Here is a 17,674-nt window from a genome sequence, read left to right as displayed (position 1 = left end):
TGGACCAGAGCAGGAGCATCCGATAAGGTTCTTTTTTTTTTTTTTAAGTTTTTATTTATTTATTTTTGAGAGAGAGAGAGAGAGACAGAGACAGCGAGCGGGGGAGGGGCAGAGAGAATCCCAAGGAGGCTCCGCGCGGTCAGCGCAGAGCCCGATGTGGGGCTCAAACTCACAAACCGTGAGATCATGACCTGAGCCGAAACCAAGAGTCGGATGCTTAGTCAACTGAGCCACCCAGGTGCCCCCCAACGAGGTTCTTTTTAGCCAAACTCGTGGACTCCCGATGCACAGGGGGTGGGGGTGGCTGGGCTCCCCACAGCCCCCCAGAGCACCAGGGTCCTGATCTGAAAGCCTCTTGAGGGAGGGGCTAGCATGGGTCCCCTTTCCCCAGGGCCAAGACTGCAGCTCCGAGAGGAGGGAGTTAGCCAGCATTAAGCAGAGCTGATACCAAGGACCACCCCCCCACTCTCTCCTCTGCCTCCAGGGCCTTGGGGGAGGAAGGGTGGCCTTCCTGTGGGGACCAGCATCTCTGCCTCCAGAGGGCAGGAGGAGGCCACGGGGGAAGGCCACCTGACGACTTTTGGGCAAGGACGCCCACCCTCAACAGGAGTCTGGGGCAGAGGTGGGATGTGTCATCGTGTGGCGCTGTGCCCCATATCAGCCTGTCTGTCTGTCTGTCTCTGTAGTGCACCAGGGAGGAGGTGGATGGGGGAGGCAGCCGGACCCCTGATTGTCAAGAATATGAGATGGGATGCCTTCTGAGTCCCCCTGGAGCCCTCTGAAGGAGTCCCGCCCCAGCCCTACCTCCCCAGCCCCTGAGTCCAACCAGAGGGGAAATAAATAGTGGGGGGTCTGACTCATCCCCGTGTCCCCAACACCCAGTGCGGGGCCACATGGGCCGGGCAAGGGAGAGGGCAGGAAATGTTTTCAGGGTCATTGGAGGCCACGATGGCTATGTGAACAAAGGCGGGTGGGGGGTGCACCCCAGGACGCCAGCTCTCTGGGAGGGCCTGGGGTCAGTGCGGGGGGGGGGGGGGGGGGGGGGGAGAGAAGCAGGCCTTTCCCAACCTGCTTGCCTCAGGGCCTCTCCTGAGTCTGGGGACTTGGCAGAGTGTCCCTTGGGGTCTCAGGCAGGGCCAAACAGAGTATCTGGGGGAAAGACAGGTGTCTCTGGACAGAACAGCCTCCTCCTAGGGACCTGGCCCCCACTCCCTGACTCCCAAGGGCTCGCAGGACTAGGGGGTTCTGGCAGCTGAGGCTGCTGGGTAACAGCCCGGCAGGACTCTGATTGGCTGCTGCCCTTGGACTTTGCCCTCTGATAAGAACGGGGAGCAGAAATCATTAACTGGATCATTAACCGGGGGTGGCCCTGCCCTACCCAGGCTCCCTGCCCTTTCTTCCACCTTCTTCCTCATCACGGCCCCCTCTTTTGGGCCTCAGTTTCCCTCACAGCCTGGGTGTGTATGGGGGGGACCTCGCCTCCCCTATGAAAGTCTTCAGCCCCCGCTGCCCCTGGGTGTGGGTAGCCCCAGGGTTAGGGGCAGGTGTTGGGTGGTGTAATGGCCTGATGCACTCACTGGAGGGGGGCGCTGCCAGGGTCTGTCGCTGGCTCCGCTGCCTGCCCACCGCCCTTCTCCTGGGCTTGTCACCGCACTTCTTTGTGCCTCCACTTTCTCATCCTTAAAATGGGAATGCACTTGGGGTCACAGTACCCACTGCTCAGGGTTTCTGTGGGGACTGCGCCAGCCTGGGTTGCGATTATTGTCCCAAGGGGCTTGCCCAGCCGAGTTCGACAGGCTCACTGTAGGTATTCTGCTCCCCACTTTGAGGATTTGTCGATTCACGCGCGGGCGTAGGTCGGTGCCCCACCTTGGGCCGCGGCCTGTGGCTGGCGCTGTGTGCTTTGGGGAAAGCCCCTCACCCGTTCTGGGCCGCTTCTTGCAGCCTCGTTGAATGCACTCTGCACGCAGGGACCCAGCTTCGTGCAGGTCTGGCGCTCCAGCTGGGGCCCCACCTCCAGCCTCCAGCTGGGGCCCCACCCTGCATCTCAGAGATGGGGAACTTGGGCCTTGGGCTGGCAGGGAGGGGTGTGGGGGGATGGGGAAGGGGCTGACTGTCCTTTGTCTTTGCCTGCCGCACCCAGGCCGGAGGTTTTTGCATAAGCTGCTTCCCCCGGAGTCCTGGGGCTCTGTGGGAGTGGAGTGGTGCCCTCTTATTTCTGAGACGGAGGTGCCGAGGCAGGAGAGGAAGGAGACGGGTCAGGCTCGCTCGGGGTGGCCGCAGCAGGGCAGAAGCGGGATCCTGGGTCAGGAGACTGTCCTCCAGAGCTGAGGTTCCTGATCCACTGCCAGTGGCTGGGCGAGGTGACTTCCATTCAGCCGCTTGACCTCTAGGGCCCTCAGCGTCCTCACGCATCCGGTCAAGGCTGTGTGACGCAAGCAGTGAGACCCCACGGCCAAGGCCTGGAGGAGGAGGGGAGGGAAGGGCACGACGCCGGCTGGGATGGGGGCAGTGGGGTCCAGAGCCTCCCCTGGCCTGGCATATGGCTGCTCCAGCGCGTCCTGTCCTCCGCCTGCCTCCAGCCTGCATCAGCGGGAAAGCCCTGTCTCTGTCGGACCTAGGGCTCTCCAGCCCTCACACTGTATGGCCACAGCCTCTGTCCCTCCATGGAGTTTGGGGACCCTTGCTCCCTTGGGGCCTTCTCTCACTGCCCTCTTCGCCATCTCAGTCCCTGAGCTGTCTTCCCCACTCTGTGGTTCTCCCCCGCGCGGTCTGTGGCCTGGGGGAGGGGAGGGGGCAGCTGGGAGTCTGTGACACTGAGTTGGCTCTTTTGGATCTGGCTCCAGCTAGACCTGATCGGGAGGGGGGTTGGCCTGGGCCTGCCATTGGGTCAGTGAGCGCTTGTGTGCACCCGTGTTCAAGTCTGGGAAATGTGCTAGTATGTGAACATGCACAGGCATGCTCATGCCTCAGGGCCTTTGCACTGGCTCCCTATGGCCCGGGATGCTCTTCTCAGATGTCCACGTGGCTCACCACCTTCCTAGCTCTTTTCAGCGAGGCCGTCCCTGACTGTCCTATTTAAAATTGCAGTGCATCCCTGCCTTCCTACCATCCCAACCCCCTCCCTCCGCTTTATTTTCTCCATAGCATTTGTCACCTTCTAAATGCTATGGGTTTTTACCCATCCAGTCATCTGACTCTGCCTCCAGAATGTCAGCTCCTTGTGGGCAGGAGGTTTTGTTTTGTTCATTATCATACCAGAGCCAAGCACTGTGCCTGACACATGATATATGCTCATTGATCGTTTGAATGGATGAATGAATGAGCACATGTGGAGCCTGCCGGCGTGTGCACGTGTGTGTCAGTATGAGAAGGGTAAGCCCCCGTGTGTGTGTGTGTGTGTGTGTGTGTGTGTGTGTACGTGATCATGTGTGCGCCAGTGGGCCCTTGGGCACACACCTGTGTGTGGGACATGCTGGTGTGTGAATACAGATGGACGTGGGTCACTGGCCTTCCCCCCAAGCTGCAGGGTCTCCACTCTGCTTCTGTGGGGAGGGCCCTCCCCAGCCTGCCTGCCCTGGTCCCTGTGGGAGAGGGATGGAGCCATCGGGTGGGAGCTAACTTGGTTGGCCCTGTAGACTCAGGACTGGGGGTCCCCAGAGCAAACTGAAGATCCCTGGGGACCAGTGTGGGTTCCCATACATAGAACAGGTTGCAGCTTCTGGGCTCAGTTCTGTTGGACCTGGCTTGGGAGCATCTTGGGACTGTGAGCCTTGTGTCGACCTGAGGACTGGGTGGTAGCCCGTGGCCCGTGGGGACCAAGGGAGAACATAGCTATAGCCCAAGGGTAGCTAAAGATTCCAGGTCCCCTGGAGGAGATGAGGTTCTTGTGCATTTTTTGGCAAGAAATTGAGAGGGAGTAAAGGCAACGGTGGCTCAGATCGAAGGACCTGATGGCAGTGGCTTAAGAGCCATATCCTTATCATTCAGCCCCAAGCTAACCGGGGACTTGATGCAAAATGCAAAGGGTGGCTTGCAAAATCAAGCATCTGACCTGAAGACGTTGTGTGTGAGAAGGCTCTGGTCATAAGTTGAAGCCTGAAGCGGGGACGGCTAGCAGTGATTGTATTAATCACTGATCATATTAATAAAGATAGAAAATTCAAACCAAAGGAGGTGAGAGCCTACTGTGCCCGGTCCCAGAGTGAACTAGTTTGGAGCATGTTGAGTAACTTAGTCAATATTGGGATATAAAGTGACAGTACTGGGGGCCCTCTGTGATTGAGGAGGGGCTGCTGGGGCAGACAGGCGGTCACAGAAGGCTAACCCGCCGGGGTGGAGGTGGGGGGCTAGAGCCAAAGTCTGCAGGCTGGACTTGGCTCTGTATGCACCGGAATATCAGCGGACGGGTCATGGTTCAGAGGGACTCAGGAGGAAGTTGGAGGCCCCCCCAGAGGCTCTCTGGAGCAGATACGCAGTTAGGAGGGGAGGCATGGGGGGAGAGGGGTACAGCCTGGGCAGGAGAGGAGAGGGGAGCCCTGAGAGAGATGGAAACAACAATGAATGATATTTGAGGAATGGCCTCCGGGAGGGAAGAGCTTTCCTACCGTCTCGTCAAAGACTCATGACTATTCCGTGATGCGGGGGTCCCTGCTTCACTTGAGAGAGAAGGGAGCTGAGACTCAGGGAGGTCAGCTCACTTGCCAAGGGTCCAAGACAATAAAGGGGGGCGCACATTAGCAGCTGGGCCTCCTTGACCTTAGGAGTCCCTTGGGGCATCATGGGGGTGCTAGGGTGAGCAGTGCCCTGACCCCTTGCCATCCTGGCTGCCAGGCATCCGCCTGGAGCCAGGGTGCCCTCAGATTCAGAGGCCTGGGATCGCTCCTCAGGAGCATGGGGGGGACAGGCTTGGGCCTTGGCCCCCGTCAGCCCCAGGTTCTGATCAGCTAGGCCTGGCCAGCATCCTTAGGCCCTGGCCTCCCCTGCCCACAGCCACGTGGCCGACGGGATTTCCGCCATGTTTGGGACATGAATTGACAAGTGCCCCATTGACGGCTGGGGGGGAGGTGTGGGCAGGGCACAAGCCTCCCACTGTGCCGGGTCCCCACCCTCCCCCGTTCCCTGGGACAATGGCCGAGACTCAGCCAGCGGCCACAGCTGGTGGGGGGGTGGTCATGAGCGGGAGGAGGGGGGAAAGGGAGGGGTCCAGGGTGGGAGACCACCTGGGCTCCCCACACCCTCATCCTGCACCTGGCCTGTATCCCCTCAGTTCTTCTGCCCAGCTGTGTGGCCTGAAAGCGAGGAGGAGAGAAGAGGGGAGGGTCTTTTCCCCATAGTCCCTATTCCCAGCCTCCTGGGACAGGGCAGTGTCTGGCTCCTGTTAAAAGCAGGTAATAAAGGGCCTAATTAATGAGGAGCAGCTGGGGCGCATAGCTCAGCAGGGCAGGGGCGGTACCTGGAGCCACCCCCCCCCCCCCCCACTCCCGCCACCACCACCATCTAGCTCTGGACCCTGAGCATAGCGCGGCCGGGTAGAGGTCCCCAGCGGCCGGCAGGCCTGGTTCTAGTTCTCGCTTGCCACTTTGCTCACCCATTCCATGGACATTTATTGCATGCCTACTGTATGCTTAGATGCTTATATCCCAGAGAGGCAGAGCAGGGCCGGTCTCATATCCCAGGTCCCACGCCTGTAGGCCAAGGGCAAGGCACTTCTCCTTCCTGAGCCTGCTTCCTCATCCGTAAGATGAAGAACAAGGAAACCACCTCTCCTGTAGGGTTGTTTTGGGACTTAGACGTGAACCGTATAAAGTGTGGGCACCCAGTGAGTATGCTGTGGGCAGCGGGTGGGCAGTGGACGGACCTCTGCCCACCTGTGAGGTCTGTACTAGGCAGCAGAGTAAGGAGCCCAGGAGAAAGGAGGCCGCCACTCAAGAGAGAGGGAATCAGAGGTGACCTCCTGGAGGAACTTACATTTAAGCCCAAACCTCAGGCGCGCTTAGGAATGGACTTTCCTCCGGCAGAGGAAACAGTATGTGCAAATGCCCCAGGCCGGAGAGAGGCAGAGGGTTTCAGGGTTAGGAGATGAGGCTGTAGGCGGCAGGCAGAGTGGGGGGGCGGGGGCTGCCTTGGATCTCAAGGAGGGCTCTGGTTTTCCCGAGCAGTGGGAAGTTGTGGGAGGGTTTGATGCTGGTTTGGGACCCAGTGGTGCCACTTTCGGATGGTGGGGTCCTGGGCAGCCTCTCCATCCCCCAGGGAGGACTTAGGATCCGCAGGAGGGGGACTCCCTTAGCTTCCTGCCTGGCAGGTATCTGTTGTTGGCTCCAGAGTGTTCCAGGGCCCTTCTGGGAAAAGGGCGGGGACCCCCAAGGATATTCTGATGTCTTTCTCCTGGGTTCCTGGGGGCCTCAGGAGTCTCTGGGCTCTGGCAAGCCCCAACCCCCACCCTGCCCCAGTGGCTCCCTCCTCCCTCCTCTGTCCTCCCGGTCCTCCCGGCCCCTGGCACGGGAGGGTCTCTCCTCCCCTCAACCACATCTGGTTCTCGTTAGGGTCTCCCAGGATGCCTCTGCCTGAGGCCCCCCCCACCCCAAGGGAGGTGGGCAGGAGGATTAGGGGTGATTAGGAGTTCTCCTAGCCAGAGGAGGGGGAGGAGGGCGCCTGGCCTATTATAAAGAGCAACACCATGACTCCATCACCCCATCATTCACTGCAGATTCCAAGTTCAGTCTCAAAATCCTGCAGCTTCAGCAGCCAGGGCCGGGGTCACGCTTCAGTGCCCCCTCCCTCCCCGTCCCTTAAGGAACCCCCCAGTCCATCAGGTGGGGCAGCCCAGGGTGGCCAGGACGTCTCAGTGGCCACCAACCACACCGTCCCCCCCCCCCCCTGCCGTGGAATCAGGCCCCTGTGCCTGGGTTTGAATCCTCCCTGCTCCCTGCCTTGGGCAAGACACTTGACCTCCTTGAAAAAGGAAATGATGCCAGTAACGCTAAGTCTGCAGGGATGATTGGTAGATAAACCCGACAGTGCTGGGACCTGGTAGGCGTTCGGTCCGCACGAGCCGCTGTCATTATCATTGTACTTTGCCATCATCACCGTTCCAGGTCGGGAGGGTTAAGAGTAACGCTGCACACAGAGAAGCCGCGGGATGTCTCTCATATAATAAACTCCTGTGATTATTAATGTCCTTCGTTCCACAAGTGCCTGGCATACAGCAGGCATTCAATAAATGGGATCTTCAGTTAACAGGGAAGGATGGGGTGGGGGCTGGCGTGTGGACGGGCATTCTAGAACCTTGATGTGCAGACTGGTCACTCCCAGGTTGAGAAGCTTCGCGTGCCCTGGCCGCACAGGGCCCTGGATGGCCATTGGCAGTGCTTGCTGGGTGTCCCTGGTTCCCAGCTGGGTGAGCCAGGGGTGGGGGCCAGCAGGAGGGCCTGTCCCAGGCAGCGCGTGACTCCTAGGAGGGCTTAGCCACTCATTAATCACCTAAGCGGGGCTCAGCATTCTTGAAATACCGGCTGGGGCCAGGGAGGGGCCTGGGCCAGGGGCTCCCGGGGACCCCAGGGCTCTGGGGACTGGGAAGTGAAGACAGCCACTCGGTTTGCTGAGCACCCATTATATGCCAGGCACCTTACAGACCTTAACTTGTTCCATATTTGACCCTGCGGAAGGTTAGCTTTTCATGGCCCCATTTTACTAATGAGGAGACTGAGGCTCAGAGAGGGTATGTGACCTGCTCAAGGTCACGCAGTGGGAAGGAGGAAGGCCGGGAATTGTTCGTGGATCTGCCTGAACTGTCCCCAGGGCTCACCAGGGCGAGGGCATGAGGTGCAGACCCCAGGCGCGTGGCTCCAGGGGCCTGTGGGAGGGGCATCTCCTGCCTCAGTGGGGCTGGCCAGCCCAGGTCAGCAGTGTGGGTGGGGCCGTCCTCCATTATCGGGGTTGACGCATCTCCTACGTCAGCCCCCTTATCACCCCGCCCTCCTGCTCCCCCCCAGCAAGGTGACCCTGGGAGGGGAAAGGCCAGCGCCTCCCCCTCTCCTCTCTTGCTTATGCTCAAGAGCACTGGGTGCCTTTTCAGTGAGTCCCTCCCCTCTGTGGGGCTGGGGCCAGCAGGGAGGGCCCAGGAGGGAGGGTGGTGTAGGAACAGAGCTCTGGCCGCCATCATTCCCTGCTGTGAGCCCAGGCAAGCCCTGCCTCTCTGGGCCCTCTGGAACAGCAGGGCAGGGCTAGGCCCCCCGGCCCCTGTTTATGGGGGTGATGAGCTCTACAAGAGGCTGGGCTGGGCACTTCAGATTCCAGTCCCCACTCCCTGTCTATCTGCAGCTGGGGCTTGATACAGAGGCTCCCCTGGCCCCATGGACCCCCCCGCCCATGTGTGGTCCAGCCCAGCCATGCCCACCAGCTGGGCCATCTGGAGGGGGGCAGGACAGGACAGAATCATCGAGTCTGGGTCCAGTCATCAAGGGTGGTGGGCATCCGCTGGGCACTCAGTTCAGGAAAGTACCTTGCTTCCTCCTCATAGCACCCCCTAACACCTTAGGACGGTTACCCCATTTTACAGACAAGAGGAGGGACTTGCTCATGTCACAGGAAGTGGCTGGTCTGTCCCAGGTCTGTGCTCTGGGCCCCTCCCTGCCTCGGACATGCCAGGCAGCCTGGTGGGTGAGGGGAGGTGTCACCAATGCGATGCCTCCTGGAGGGACGTCAGGCGGTGGACATTGAAGGACTCTCCCCCCTCCACCCGCCACCCCCGAAATCAGATACACAGATGGGGAGGAGCCTGGGGGCATATGGGGTCCAGCCTGCAGAGAGCTGGAGGGGAGGACCCGGCTGGACCCCTCCCTTGGCTCACATCTGCCCCTCCCCTGCAGGCCACGACATCAATGGTGCCCTGGAGCCCTCCAACATCGACACCAGCATCCTGGAGGAGTACATCAGCAAGGAGGATGCCTCTGACCTGTGAGTGGCCCTGAGACGGCCTTGGCCCCACCCCCGCCCTCTGGCTTCCACCTTTCACCTGGAAGGTGTCTGAAGCCTGCCCCCCCTCTTTTCCCATCCACTGACTCGGCTGCCCCGCAGCCGGGGGAGGCCTGGGGAGGGGCTGGAGGCCGGGCTGGCGCTGAGCTTCTTCCCTTCTCTACAGCTGCTTCCCTGACATCTCTGCTCCAGCCAGTGCGGCCTCCTACCCCCATGGGCAGCCGGCCATCCCGGGCTCCAGCGGGGGCCACCACCTGAGCCCCTCTGGGGGCGGACCCTCCCCGGGGCGCCACGGCCCCCTCCCCGCCCCGAGCTACAGCGCCCCGCTCAACTGCAACAACAACAATGCCATGGGCACTGCTCCCAAGCCCTTTCTGGGGGGCTCTGGGCCCCCCATCAAGGCAGAGCCCAAGGCTCCCTATGCCCCAGGGTGAGTGAGGGGCCAGGCTCACGGGGGTGGGGGGCGGGGGCAGTGGCTGCGGGCCTGGGAGGTGCTGGCCCAGGCCTGCCCTGTGGGTGGGTAGGTGAGGTGGCTGAGGAGGGACTCACGGCTTTGTTCTCAGGCGCTGGGCAGCCACAGAGGACCCTGAGCAGGGGAGTGATGAGGGCTAGAAAATTCTCTGACAGCTGCATCAAGAGGGGAGGGAGGGCGTGAGCCTGGAGGCACCGTTGTTTACCTCCACTGATACACGCAAGCACACACATGTACACACGCAGGGCACACAAAGTCCCCTCACTGGGCCAGGCCCATCCACTCATGCACTTAGCTACTGCGGCCACAGGGGGTCGGCCGATGGCACAGATATGGTACCTGAAGCTCCCCCGACCCAAGCCAGCCTCCCAGGCCCGTTCTCTCCTCTCTCCGAGGAGTCCACGCCAGCAGCCTGACCCAGGGGCTCAGCCTGGGCCTGGCTGTCACCTGGCTGTGTGCACGCAGCCGCCCGCCCACAGACACACTCTCGTGAGGACAGACAGGAACATGGGTCTCCTGGGTTCTGCAGAGGGGCTCGAAGAAAGTTCTGGGTTCCCCAGCCTGGCGCAGGAGCAGGGGACCCTGTCTTTGGGTAGGAGAAGTGTAGAGTGCTGGGGGCGGGACACCATTCACACAGCCTGGCTCTTCCTTCAGCTCCACCGTTTCCAGCCTCTGGCTGGGTGACCCACAGCCTCGGTCAGGGCCTCAGTGTCTTTGCTGTAGAACGAGATCAAAATGCTTTCCCCTCCGGGACTGTGGAGATACGGGGAGGAAGCACGGGGGACATGCCGGGGCGGGGGGGGGGGGGGGTGGGGGACCGGAGCTCTCCTGGCTTGCTGAGGGAGGCATTGGAGGTGAGCTGCCGTGTTAGGGGTTAGCTTTTGCCACAGCAGGGCAGACATCTGCCGTGAGCCTGTCCCGATGCCCAGACCCTGAAGGGCAAAGACCAGGAAAGGGAACTGACTCGTAATAAGCACCTGCTGGGTGCCTGCCGCTGTGCCCTGTGGCTCTGTTTGTGGAAGCTTATCAACCCTCTCCAGGCACCAGCTCCTGGGGGACCCCCAAACCAGCTCACCTGGCGGTAAAGATCTGTTGCCCCTCAGCTGGATGCGAATGGCACACCGGGGCCCTTCGTCCCGGGAGAGAAAGGGCTCGCCCAGAGCTGCACAGAGACCATGTGGCCCGGGCTGCTCCAGGGAGGGACCCAGGACTTCTCCCTGCCCCTGCCCCTTCTGGGCCCTGTTCTAGGTGCCAGACAAGACAAACACATCCCTCCTGTAGTAGATCCCTCGGCCTGATTGGAGAGAGGGTTGCTAATCAATAAATCACCAAATCGAGGACTCATGAGCACCACGAAGAGTTATGAGGAAAGAATACAAGGTCCCATGGACTTGGGGCGTTTCACTGCAGGGACCAGAGGGTGTGAGAGACCTTTACACATTAGAGAGACCGGGGGCCGTGGTCAGGGGAGTACAGAGAACAGGCAGGAGATGGGGGTCGCAGGGCAGAGACCCCAGTCAGCCCTAGTGGCCTTGAGGGCTACCGAGAATTCAGCCCCTATGGCCTTTTGGGTCATCCTCGCCTAGCCTGAGGGGTTGGGTGGGTGGCTCGTTCAGGGGAGCCTGAGGACTCTAGAATCAGCCCAGGGCTGTGGCCATGAGGGCTCGCTGCCTCAAGGCAGCTGCCTGGGCCCAGTGGCGGGCAGTCTTTCCAGATGCGGGGACCAGGATGGCCAAAGAGGGGGATCCCTGCTTGGCCGCAGCCTCCCCTCAGCGGGCGAGTGCAGGGCTCGCGCAGGACATGTTGGTCTCTCAGGCCTGAGTTTGTTCCCTTTGCCTGAGCCGCTGATAAAACAGAACCTGCAAGAGAAAAATAAACCCAGGCCTGGCGGAGCTGGCTCCCTGCCTGGTCCACACCTGCCCATGGTGACCCCCACTGAATCTCTCCGGGCTTAGCCCCCTGGAGCCCCTTAGAGTTTCTGGAAAGTGGGGCTTCAGCGGGTGTGGGAAGGAGGAGCCAGCCTGGCCTCTGCATCTGGGAGGAGTCCTTGAATCCCTGTGCCCTCACCGGGGACCTTGGCTCCCGGTCCCCAAGTGCCCAGTAGGTCTGAGGGGACGCCGGGTGGGAGGAGCCCGAGACCCGCTGCCTGAGTTCAGCCCCAGGCCCTGCCTGGCAAGGCAAGGTGGCTGGTGCAGAGAAATTCCCCTGAGGGCGGGAGCGAGGAGACCCCAGTGCCTCCAGCCTCTAGGGTCTTCGGGACCCTGCCCCACGGAAGTGCTGCCCGCCCAGCAGCCCCTTCCTCCTGCTCCTGCAGCACACTGCCGGACTCTCCCCCAGACTCGGGCTCCGAGGCCTACTCCCCCCAGCAGGTGAATGGTGAGTCCAGCGGGCACCGCCCTCCCCCTCTGGGGTTTGGGCAAGTGGTTGGGGCGGCCTTATCGGGGAGGGAGGGAGCGAGGGAGGGAGGGGGCCAGCGGCCGCCCAACAGGCCCAGATTATCGCTGGTCAAATACTCCCCGGCGCTGGCTATTGTTTCCCCACGGGCGGGTGGGGAGCCTGGCCCTGCCTCTGAGCAAGTGTCCCTGCCGGTGATGCCACCCGCCTGCCCGCCTGCGCCATCATGGACGCGCCCTTCGGTGGTAAGTGGACGGCTGGGGAAGGCTGTGGGTGCAGCCTGAGTACAGGCGTCGCCGGCCCGCAGGGCCCACCTCCCCCTGGGGGGGGGTGCCAGGGGTGCAGCGGCCCCCAGGTGGCCAAGAACAGAAGGAGTGCGGGCAGCCTTCTCCCCACAGCCCAGAGAGGGGTCAAGAGTTCTGTTTATCTTACCAGAAACATTTCTGGAATGCCTCCTGGGGAACAAAGGGAGCTGGGGGGCTGGCCCCTGGGAGCCCGCTGGAGGGGCTTCCCGGTGGAGGAGGGCTGCCGCAGGACTGTGTTGGGGGTCCCAAGAGACTTCTCCCGGAGGCCGGGAGGAAGATGAGGCCCGAGAGGGGGCTGGGGGAGCACCTTGGGATGTGGGCCCTCCCCAGGGAGGGCAGCCCGGTCTGGGGGCAGGACCCCATTAGGACCGGGGGGGGGGGGGGCGGGGGGGAAGCAGCCCGCCCCCTGGACAGGGTCTTGTCTCCCTGCCCAGGCCTCTAGTGGCCAGCCTCTAGGCTGCCCAGCCCTCCTCCCACGTGGGGCTGGTGGGAGGGCAGCCCCGGGGCTTGGTTCAGGAGAAGGTGGGAATCAGGAGACCCTGCTGCCGGTTGGGGGGGGGAGAGCTGGTGCCCGGGAACCTGCGTGATGTAGGGAGGTCTCTGATTGCCCCCCCATCTCTCCTGCAGACCCCCATCTCCTGCGCACCATTACCCCTGAGTCCCTGTGCCACGTGGGAGTGCCCTCCCGCCTGGAGCACCCACCTCCACCTCCAGCCCACCTACCAGGCCCTCCGCCGCCCCCGCCACCCCCGCCTCACTACCCTGTCCTGCAGCGGGACCTGTACATGAAGGCCGAGCCCCCGATGCCCCCCTACGCTGCCATGGGGCAGGGGCTGGTGCCCACGGATCTCCACCACACACAGCAGTCCCAGATGCTACACCAGCTGCTGAATCAGCACGGAGCTGAGTAAGACTCGGGCAGGTGGGCTTGGGGGTCGGGGTTCAGGGCAGCAGAAGGCAGGACAGAGATGGAGGTACGGACAGGGACGAACCAGGAAGGCAGAAGGCTCTGACCCCAGGAGATGAGGGTCAGCACACGTATGCATATGTGCCCAGAAACCTGCTGGAGATTTATAGCCACGGCCAAGTGCTTATGACTACCTTATTTGGTGAGCATGGCCACCCCCATTGCCCAGATAGGTAAACTGGGGCTCCCAGGGGAGGAAACGCTTGCCCAGGTCGTGAAACTAGGAAGGGGCAGAGCCAGGACTTGAACCTCAGGCTGTATCCTTTCCCAGACACCAGGGACTTTCTAACCCGATCGTGGAGCCCTGGGCCTCCTGCGGAAGTGTGAGCCATAGACCCAAGCACCCCATTCTGACTCCAACCAGCAGAATTATCTTTTTATCTATTTATCTTACACATTGAGATGTCGTGAAAGGTTTCGTTCAAGCCAAGATTCCGCAGCCTCCTCCCCAAGAAACTCTCCTTCCCACCCTTCGTGGCCCATGCCTTCTGTGGCTTGTTTCTGACCATGGAGGCTGCTCTCTGTGGAGCCCCCAACTATAAAGAGTGGCACTGAGAGTGACACCACAGGGAAGGGACCGACTTGTTCATTCCACAAACGATTCTGAGGATGCTGTGCACCAGGCCTATCACCGGGCATGATGGGGACACACCGACAAGTCAGGTGTGGCCTCTGCCCTCCTTGAATTCCGTAATCTCAGGAGAAGGGAGGAGTGACAGAAATAGAGAATGACAACACAGAGTGATGGGGGCTGCAGTGAGAAGGTAAAGCCCAGGGACTTCCTGGAGGAGGTGTCCTCTGGATTAGGTAAATCCTGCTGAAACAGATTGAAGACGGGAAGAAGGCTATTGCCTAGTGGGAGGGGGCTCAGGAAGAGCCAGCCCCCCAAGACCTGCACCCGTGTCGCCCCCAGGCTCCCCACACACCCCTCCAAGAAGAGGAAGCACTCCGAATCACCTCCCAACACCCTTAATGCCCAGATGCTGAATGGAATGATCAAACAGGAGCCCGGGACCACGACGACCCTGCCCCCGCACCCAGCTCGAGCCCCTTCCCCACCCTGGCCTCCCCAGGGCCCACTCTCCCCCGGCCCCGGTTCCTTGCCCCTCAGCATCGCCCGGGTCCAGACGCCACCTTGGCACCCACCGGGTGCACCCTCACCAGGTACGTGCCTGGCCTGCTGGACCTCACAGGGAGCCAACCCTTGAAGCTGGGGAGTGGGGCGCAGGGCCCACATGGGCGCTCCCTCCCTCCAGGTCTCCTGCAGGACAATGATAGCCTTAGTGGCTCCTACCTGGATCCCAACTACCAATCCATCAAGTGGCAACCGCATCAGCAGAACAAGTGGGCAACGCTGTACGACGCAAACTACAAGGAGCTGTAAGTGACCTGTGCCCCGACCCCACCCCTCCTGGTCACCGTATCCGGGGACCCCGCCCCCCGCCCCCAGCCCTGGCATCACGGTCCTAGAGCGGGGCTTGGGAGCACACTGGGTACCAGGTGGTCCCGGTTTACAGTGGAAAAGCGGGCTCAGGGCAGAGCCGGGACTGGAACTCGGGGTTCCGGACTTCTGGGCCAGCCCAAGGCCTCCTTCAGAAGGTGGTGTCCACCAGGGAGGGGCCGGTGGGAGCCAAGGCAGGGAGACGTGGGTGGATGGGTGTTCTCTGGCTCCTCCTCTCGTCCGCCTCCTCCACTCCTGCATTCCAGGAAGGTAGCAGGAAGCTGTGTTGGCCGGGCCCTTCCAGCAGCCCCCTCCCTGGCAGGGGGGGGGGATGAGGGGGTGGGGGAGGACGGGCTGTCCGGGCGTTCCTAGCTTTCCCTCAGCACCCACCCATGTGGATCCAACTTCCTGGGACCAGGCCAGGAGCACTCTGGGTCCACCCCCTCACTCTTGTCGAAGTTCCGTGGAGGTGAGAGCGTCGCTCACCAACTCCCCGCGACACTGCCAGGCCTGGGCAGGGTGGGACAGACCAGTCTCCCCGAGTCGGGTACCCCAGGCCATGTGGGATTCTTAGCCAGAAGCCCTCAGGGCTGGGGGGGGGGGGCGGCGGTCCAGCTGCTGTAGTGGCTGAAGTATCCCTTGAGGCCCTGCCAGGGCTGGGGGAGACGTCTTTAGGGATCCCGCCCTTATGGCCTGGTGAGGACCCCCCAATCTTACCACCATGCTTTCTGGGCCAGCCCTGCCACTCCAGGCCTTAAGGCCAGGAAGCTGGCAGCTGAGGCCCCCAAGAGTGGCCCGTGTACTTCCGGGGTATTCTCCTGGGGCAGGCAGGTGGGTGGAGCCCCAGGCCTTCCTTCGGTAGAAGTTAGCCAGACTCTTCCCCCAAGTTTGGAAGCATTCTCTTCTCCCACCCTCCTCCAGGCAGGCCCCAGGCACCGGGGGAGCTGGGGAGGGTACTGCTTGTGCCTGGGGACCTGGGTAAGGACGGGCCAACGGTTGCCCCCCTTTCCTGCCACCTAGAGGTCCCCCAAAGGATCCTTACTCGGAATACTTCCCCAGCAACAGACGGGTAAACCGAGGCCGAGTCCCGGCCGCCCAGAGTGCCCCTCTCCCCACTTGGGCAGAGGGAAGAGTCAGAATGAGGACTTTGGGGGCTTGAGCAAGCCAGTGGGCAGGGGCCGGGCCAGCGCTCAGAGCCGGCGCCTGGTTCCACCGTTTCCATGGCAACCAGCTGTCAGGCCAGTGAGGCTCTGCAGACGCACCCTCTCTCACCCCATCTCCCGTGAGGGAGGGGGCTTCAGGCAGCATTCTGGGAAGGAGCCAAGCGTGATGAGGCGCCCCCTCCTCAGGAGTTCACGCCTGGGCGGTGGGCCCCAGGGGTCTTGCCCTGCCTCCCCCGTCACCAGGGTGGGCTGGTCCCAGCCTTGTAGAGGAAAGAATATTGGCCGAGGCAGACCTGAGCTCAGAATCCTTCTGGGGACTCAGTTTCCATTTCTGAGAAGTGGGGGCAGCCGCCTGAGTGGTTTGAGGATCGGGGGTACCAGATAGGAAGCTGCTTTGGAATGCAGGCGTGTAGGAGGAACATTCCAGGTTTGGTGGTGGGGGGGGGGGGCGGCTCCAGTGAGTCCCTTCCTCTGCCCCCAGGCCCATGCTCACCTACCGCGTGGACGCTGACAAGGGCTTCAACTTTTCGGTGGGCGACGACGCCTTCGTGTGCCAGAAGAAGAACCACTTTCAGGTGACGGTATACATCGGCATGCTGGGCGAGCCCAAGTACGTCAAGACGCCCGAAGGCCTCAAGCCCCTTGACTGCTTCTACCTGAAACTGCACGGAGTGAAGGCAGGTTTGGGGGCTCAGCCAGGAGGGCAGGGGAGCAGAGGCGAGTCAGGAATGCTGGGGGGAGCTTGAGAGACCCCAAGGCAAAGAGAGTGTCCCTGTGCCCCGTCATCCTCCTCAGGCTTCCTAATTCCTTCTCTACCCTGTGACCCCAAGTCTGCACCCCCAGCAGAGACCCTTCTCCTGACTCCTCTGTCGGCTGCCTTAGCTCCCCATCCCCAAATGGAGTCCCTGCCAACTCACCCCTCGCTCTAGGCTCACGCACGAGGCCTGGCTGTTCTCCTAGGGCATTGCCCGCCTTGGTCCCTCCTCTCATGTCTCCCCTCTGCCTCCCCCTGGACCAGACCACGTGCCCCCTCCGCCCCCCGCCGCTTCTCTGAACGTCCACAGCGGCTTCTACTCTGGCGCTCAGCTCATGCTCCCCCGAGACACCTGGTGCCCTCCCAGCAAAGAGCCGTGACTTCTAAGCTTAGCCCACAAAGGCCTTTGGGATCCAGCCTTTCATTCCTGCCCTGCCGTTTGCTGTGCCCCAGACCATCTGGGCCTGTTCATAGCACCTGCTTTCCGGAAGTAGCTCCGTTTCTCTGGGATGCCCTGAGAATGCCCAGTCCATCCCTCCTCTCCTGGCAGGCCATTCCTTGGCCTCCCTGGTCACTCTGCTGGGGTCCCTGGTCCCTGGGGACACTTGCCCTGAGTCCCCTCCAGCACCCCCCAGGAGGGGTTGATTTGGAGCCCTTGCGCATCCTGGGGGAACAGCTGGGTGTGTTTCCTTCAGTGCTGGGAGTTGGGCCGGCTCCTTGGTCTGGCTCAGCCGGTGCTCACAGAAGGTTAAGGGGACTGGATGTGAGTGTGGGAGAGGGTCTGGGGAGTGAGCGGGTTTGTGTGTGTGTGTGTGTGTGTGTGTGTGTGTGTGTGTGTTGATGGAGGCCCGCTTGGGATATGTACGAGGAGGTCGGGGTGTGCGCGGGTGTGGACGTGGGGGCTGTGAGTGTTTCTGTGGAATACATGTGTGGGTGGGTGTGTGCAGAGGTGGGGGAGTGATGGGACTATCTGTGCCCTCGTGGAAGAGAGGGCCGCCCCTCTTCCCGGGGAGGTCCAGCTGGGCCAGGTCTGGGCCGAGTGGGTAAAGGGAAGCAGAACCAGGCAGCAGAACCAGGGGGTCCCCTCGCCCTGATCTGCCTCGGGGGCCCTGCTTTCTCCCCCAGCTGGAGGCCCTGAACCAGTCCATCAACATTGAGCAGTCACAGTCCGACCGAAGCAAGCGGCCCTTTAACCCTGTCAC

At 61.9% G+C, this 17,674-nt stretch overlaps 1 protein-coding gene across 11 annotated transcripts in view; it reads left to right on the top strand.

Annotated features, from left to right (window-relative positions):
• The window catches only part of MYRF (myelin regulatory factor), a 33,830-nt gene that overhangs the window by 3,627 nt on the left and 12,529 nt on the right, over nucleotides 1–17,674 (top strand). For 10 of the 11 annotated variants that reach the window (XM_086677205.1, XM_086677203.1, XM_086677204.1 and 7 more), the window contains exons 2-9: nucleotides 8,871–8,958; nucleotides 9,143–9,406; nucleotides 11,763–11,824; nucleotides 12,775–13,054; nucleotides 14,028–14,278; nucleotides 14,371–14,494; nucleotides 16,200–16,395; nucleotides 17,598–17,674. In XM_086677205.1, coding sequence (XP_086533331.1) covers nucleotides 8,871–8,958; nucleotides 9,143–9,406; nucleotides 11,763–11,824; nucleotides 12,775–13,054; nucleotides 14,028–14,278; nucleotides 14,371–14,494; nucleotides 16,200–16,395; nucleotides 17,598–17,674 — 1,342 coding nt within the window. Of the gene's footprint in view, nucleotides 1–8,870; nucleotides 8,959–9,142; nucleotides 9,407–11,762; nucleotides 11,825–11,939; nucleotides 12,088–12,774; nucleotides 13,055–14,027; nucleotides 14,279–14,370; nucleotides 14,495–16,199; nucleotides 16,396–17,597 lie in introns of those variants that run through there. The other variant, XM_086677206.1, reaches the window with a different exon arrangement.

This window comes from Puma concolor, chromosome D1 (assembly GCF_028749965.1).
Source record: "Puma concolor isolate L17-30 chromosome D1, mPumCon1.1.hap2, whole genome shotgun sequence".
NCBI classification, from domain to species: domain Eukaryota; kingdom Metazoa; phylum Chordata; class Mammalia; order Carnivora; family Felidae; genus Puma; species Puma concolor.
The sequence above is the reverse complement of the archived record's forward strand: the minus strand, read 5'-3'. Positions and strand labels throughout refer to the sequence as shown.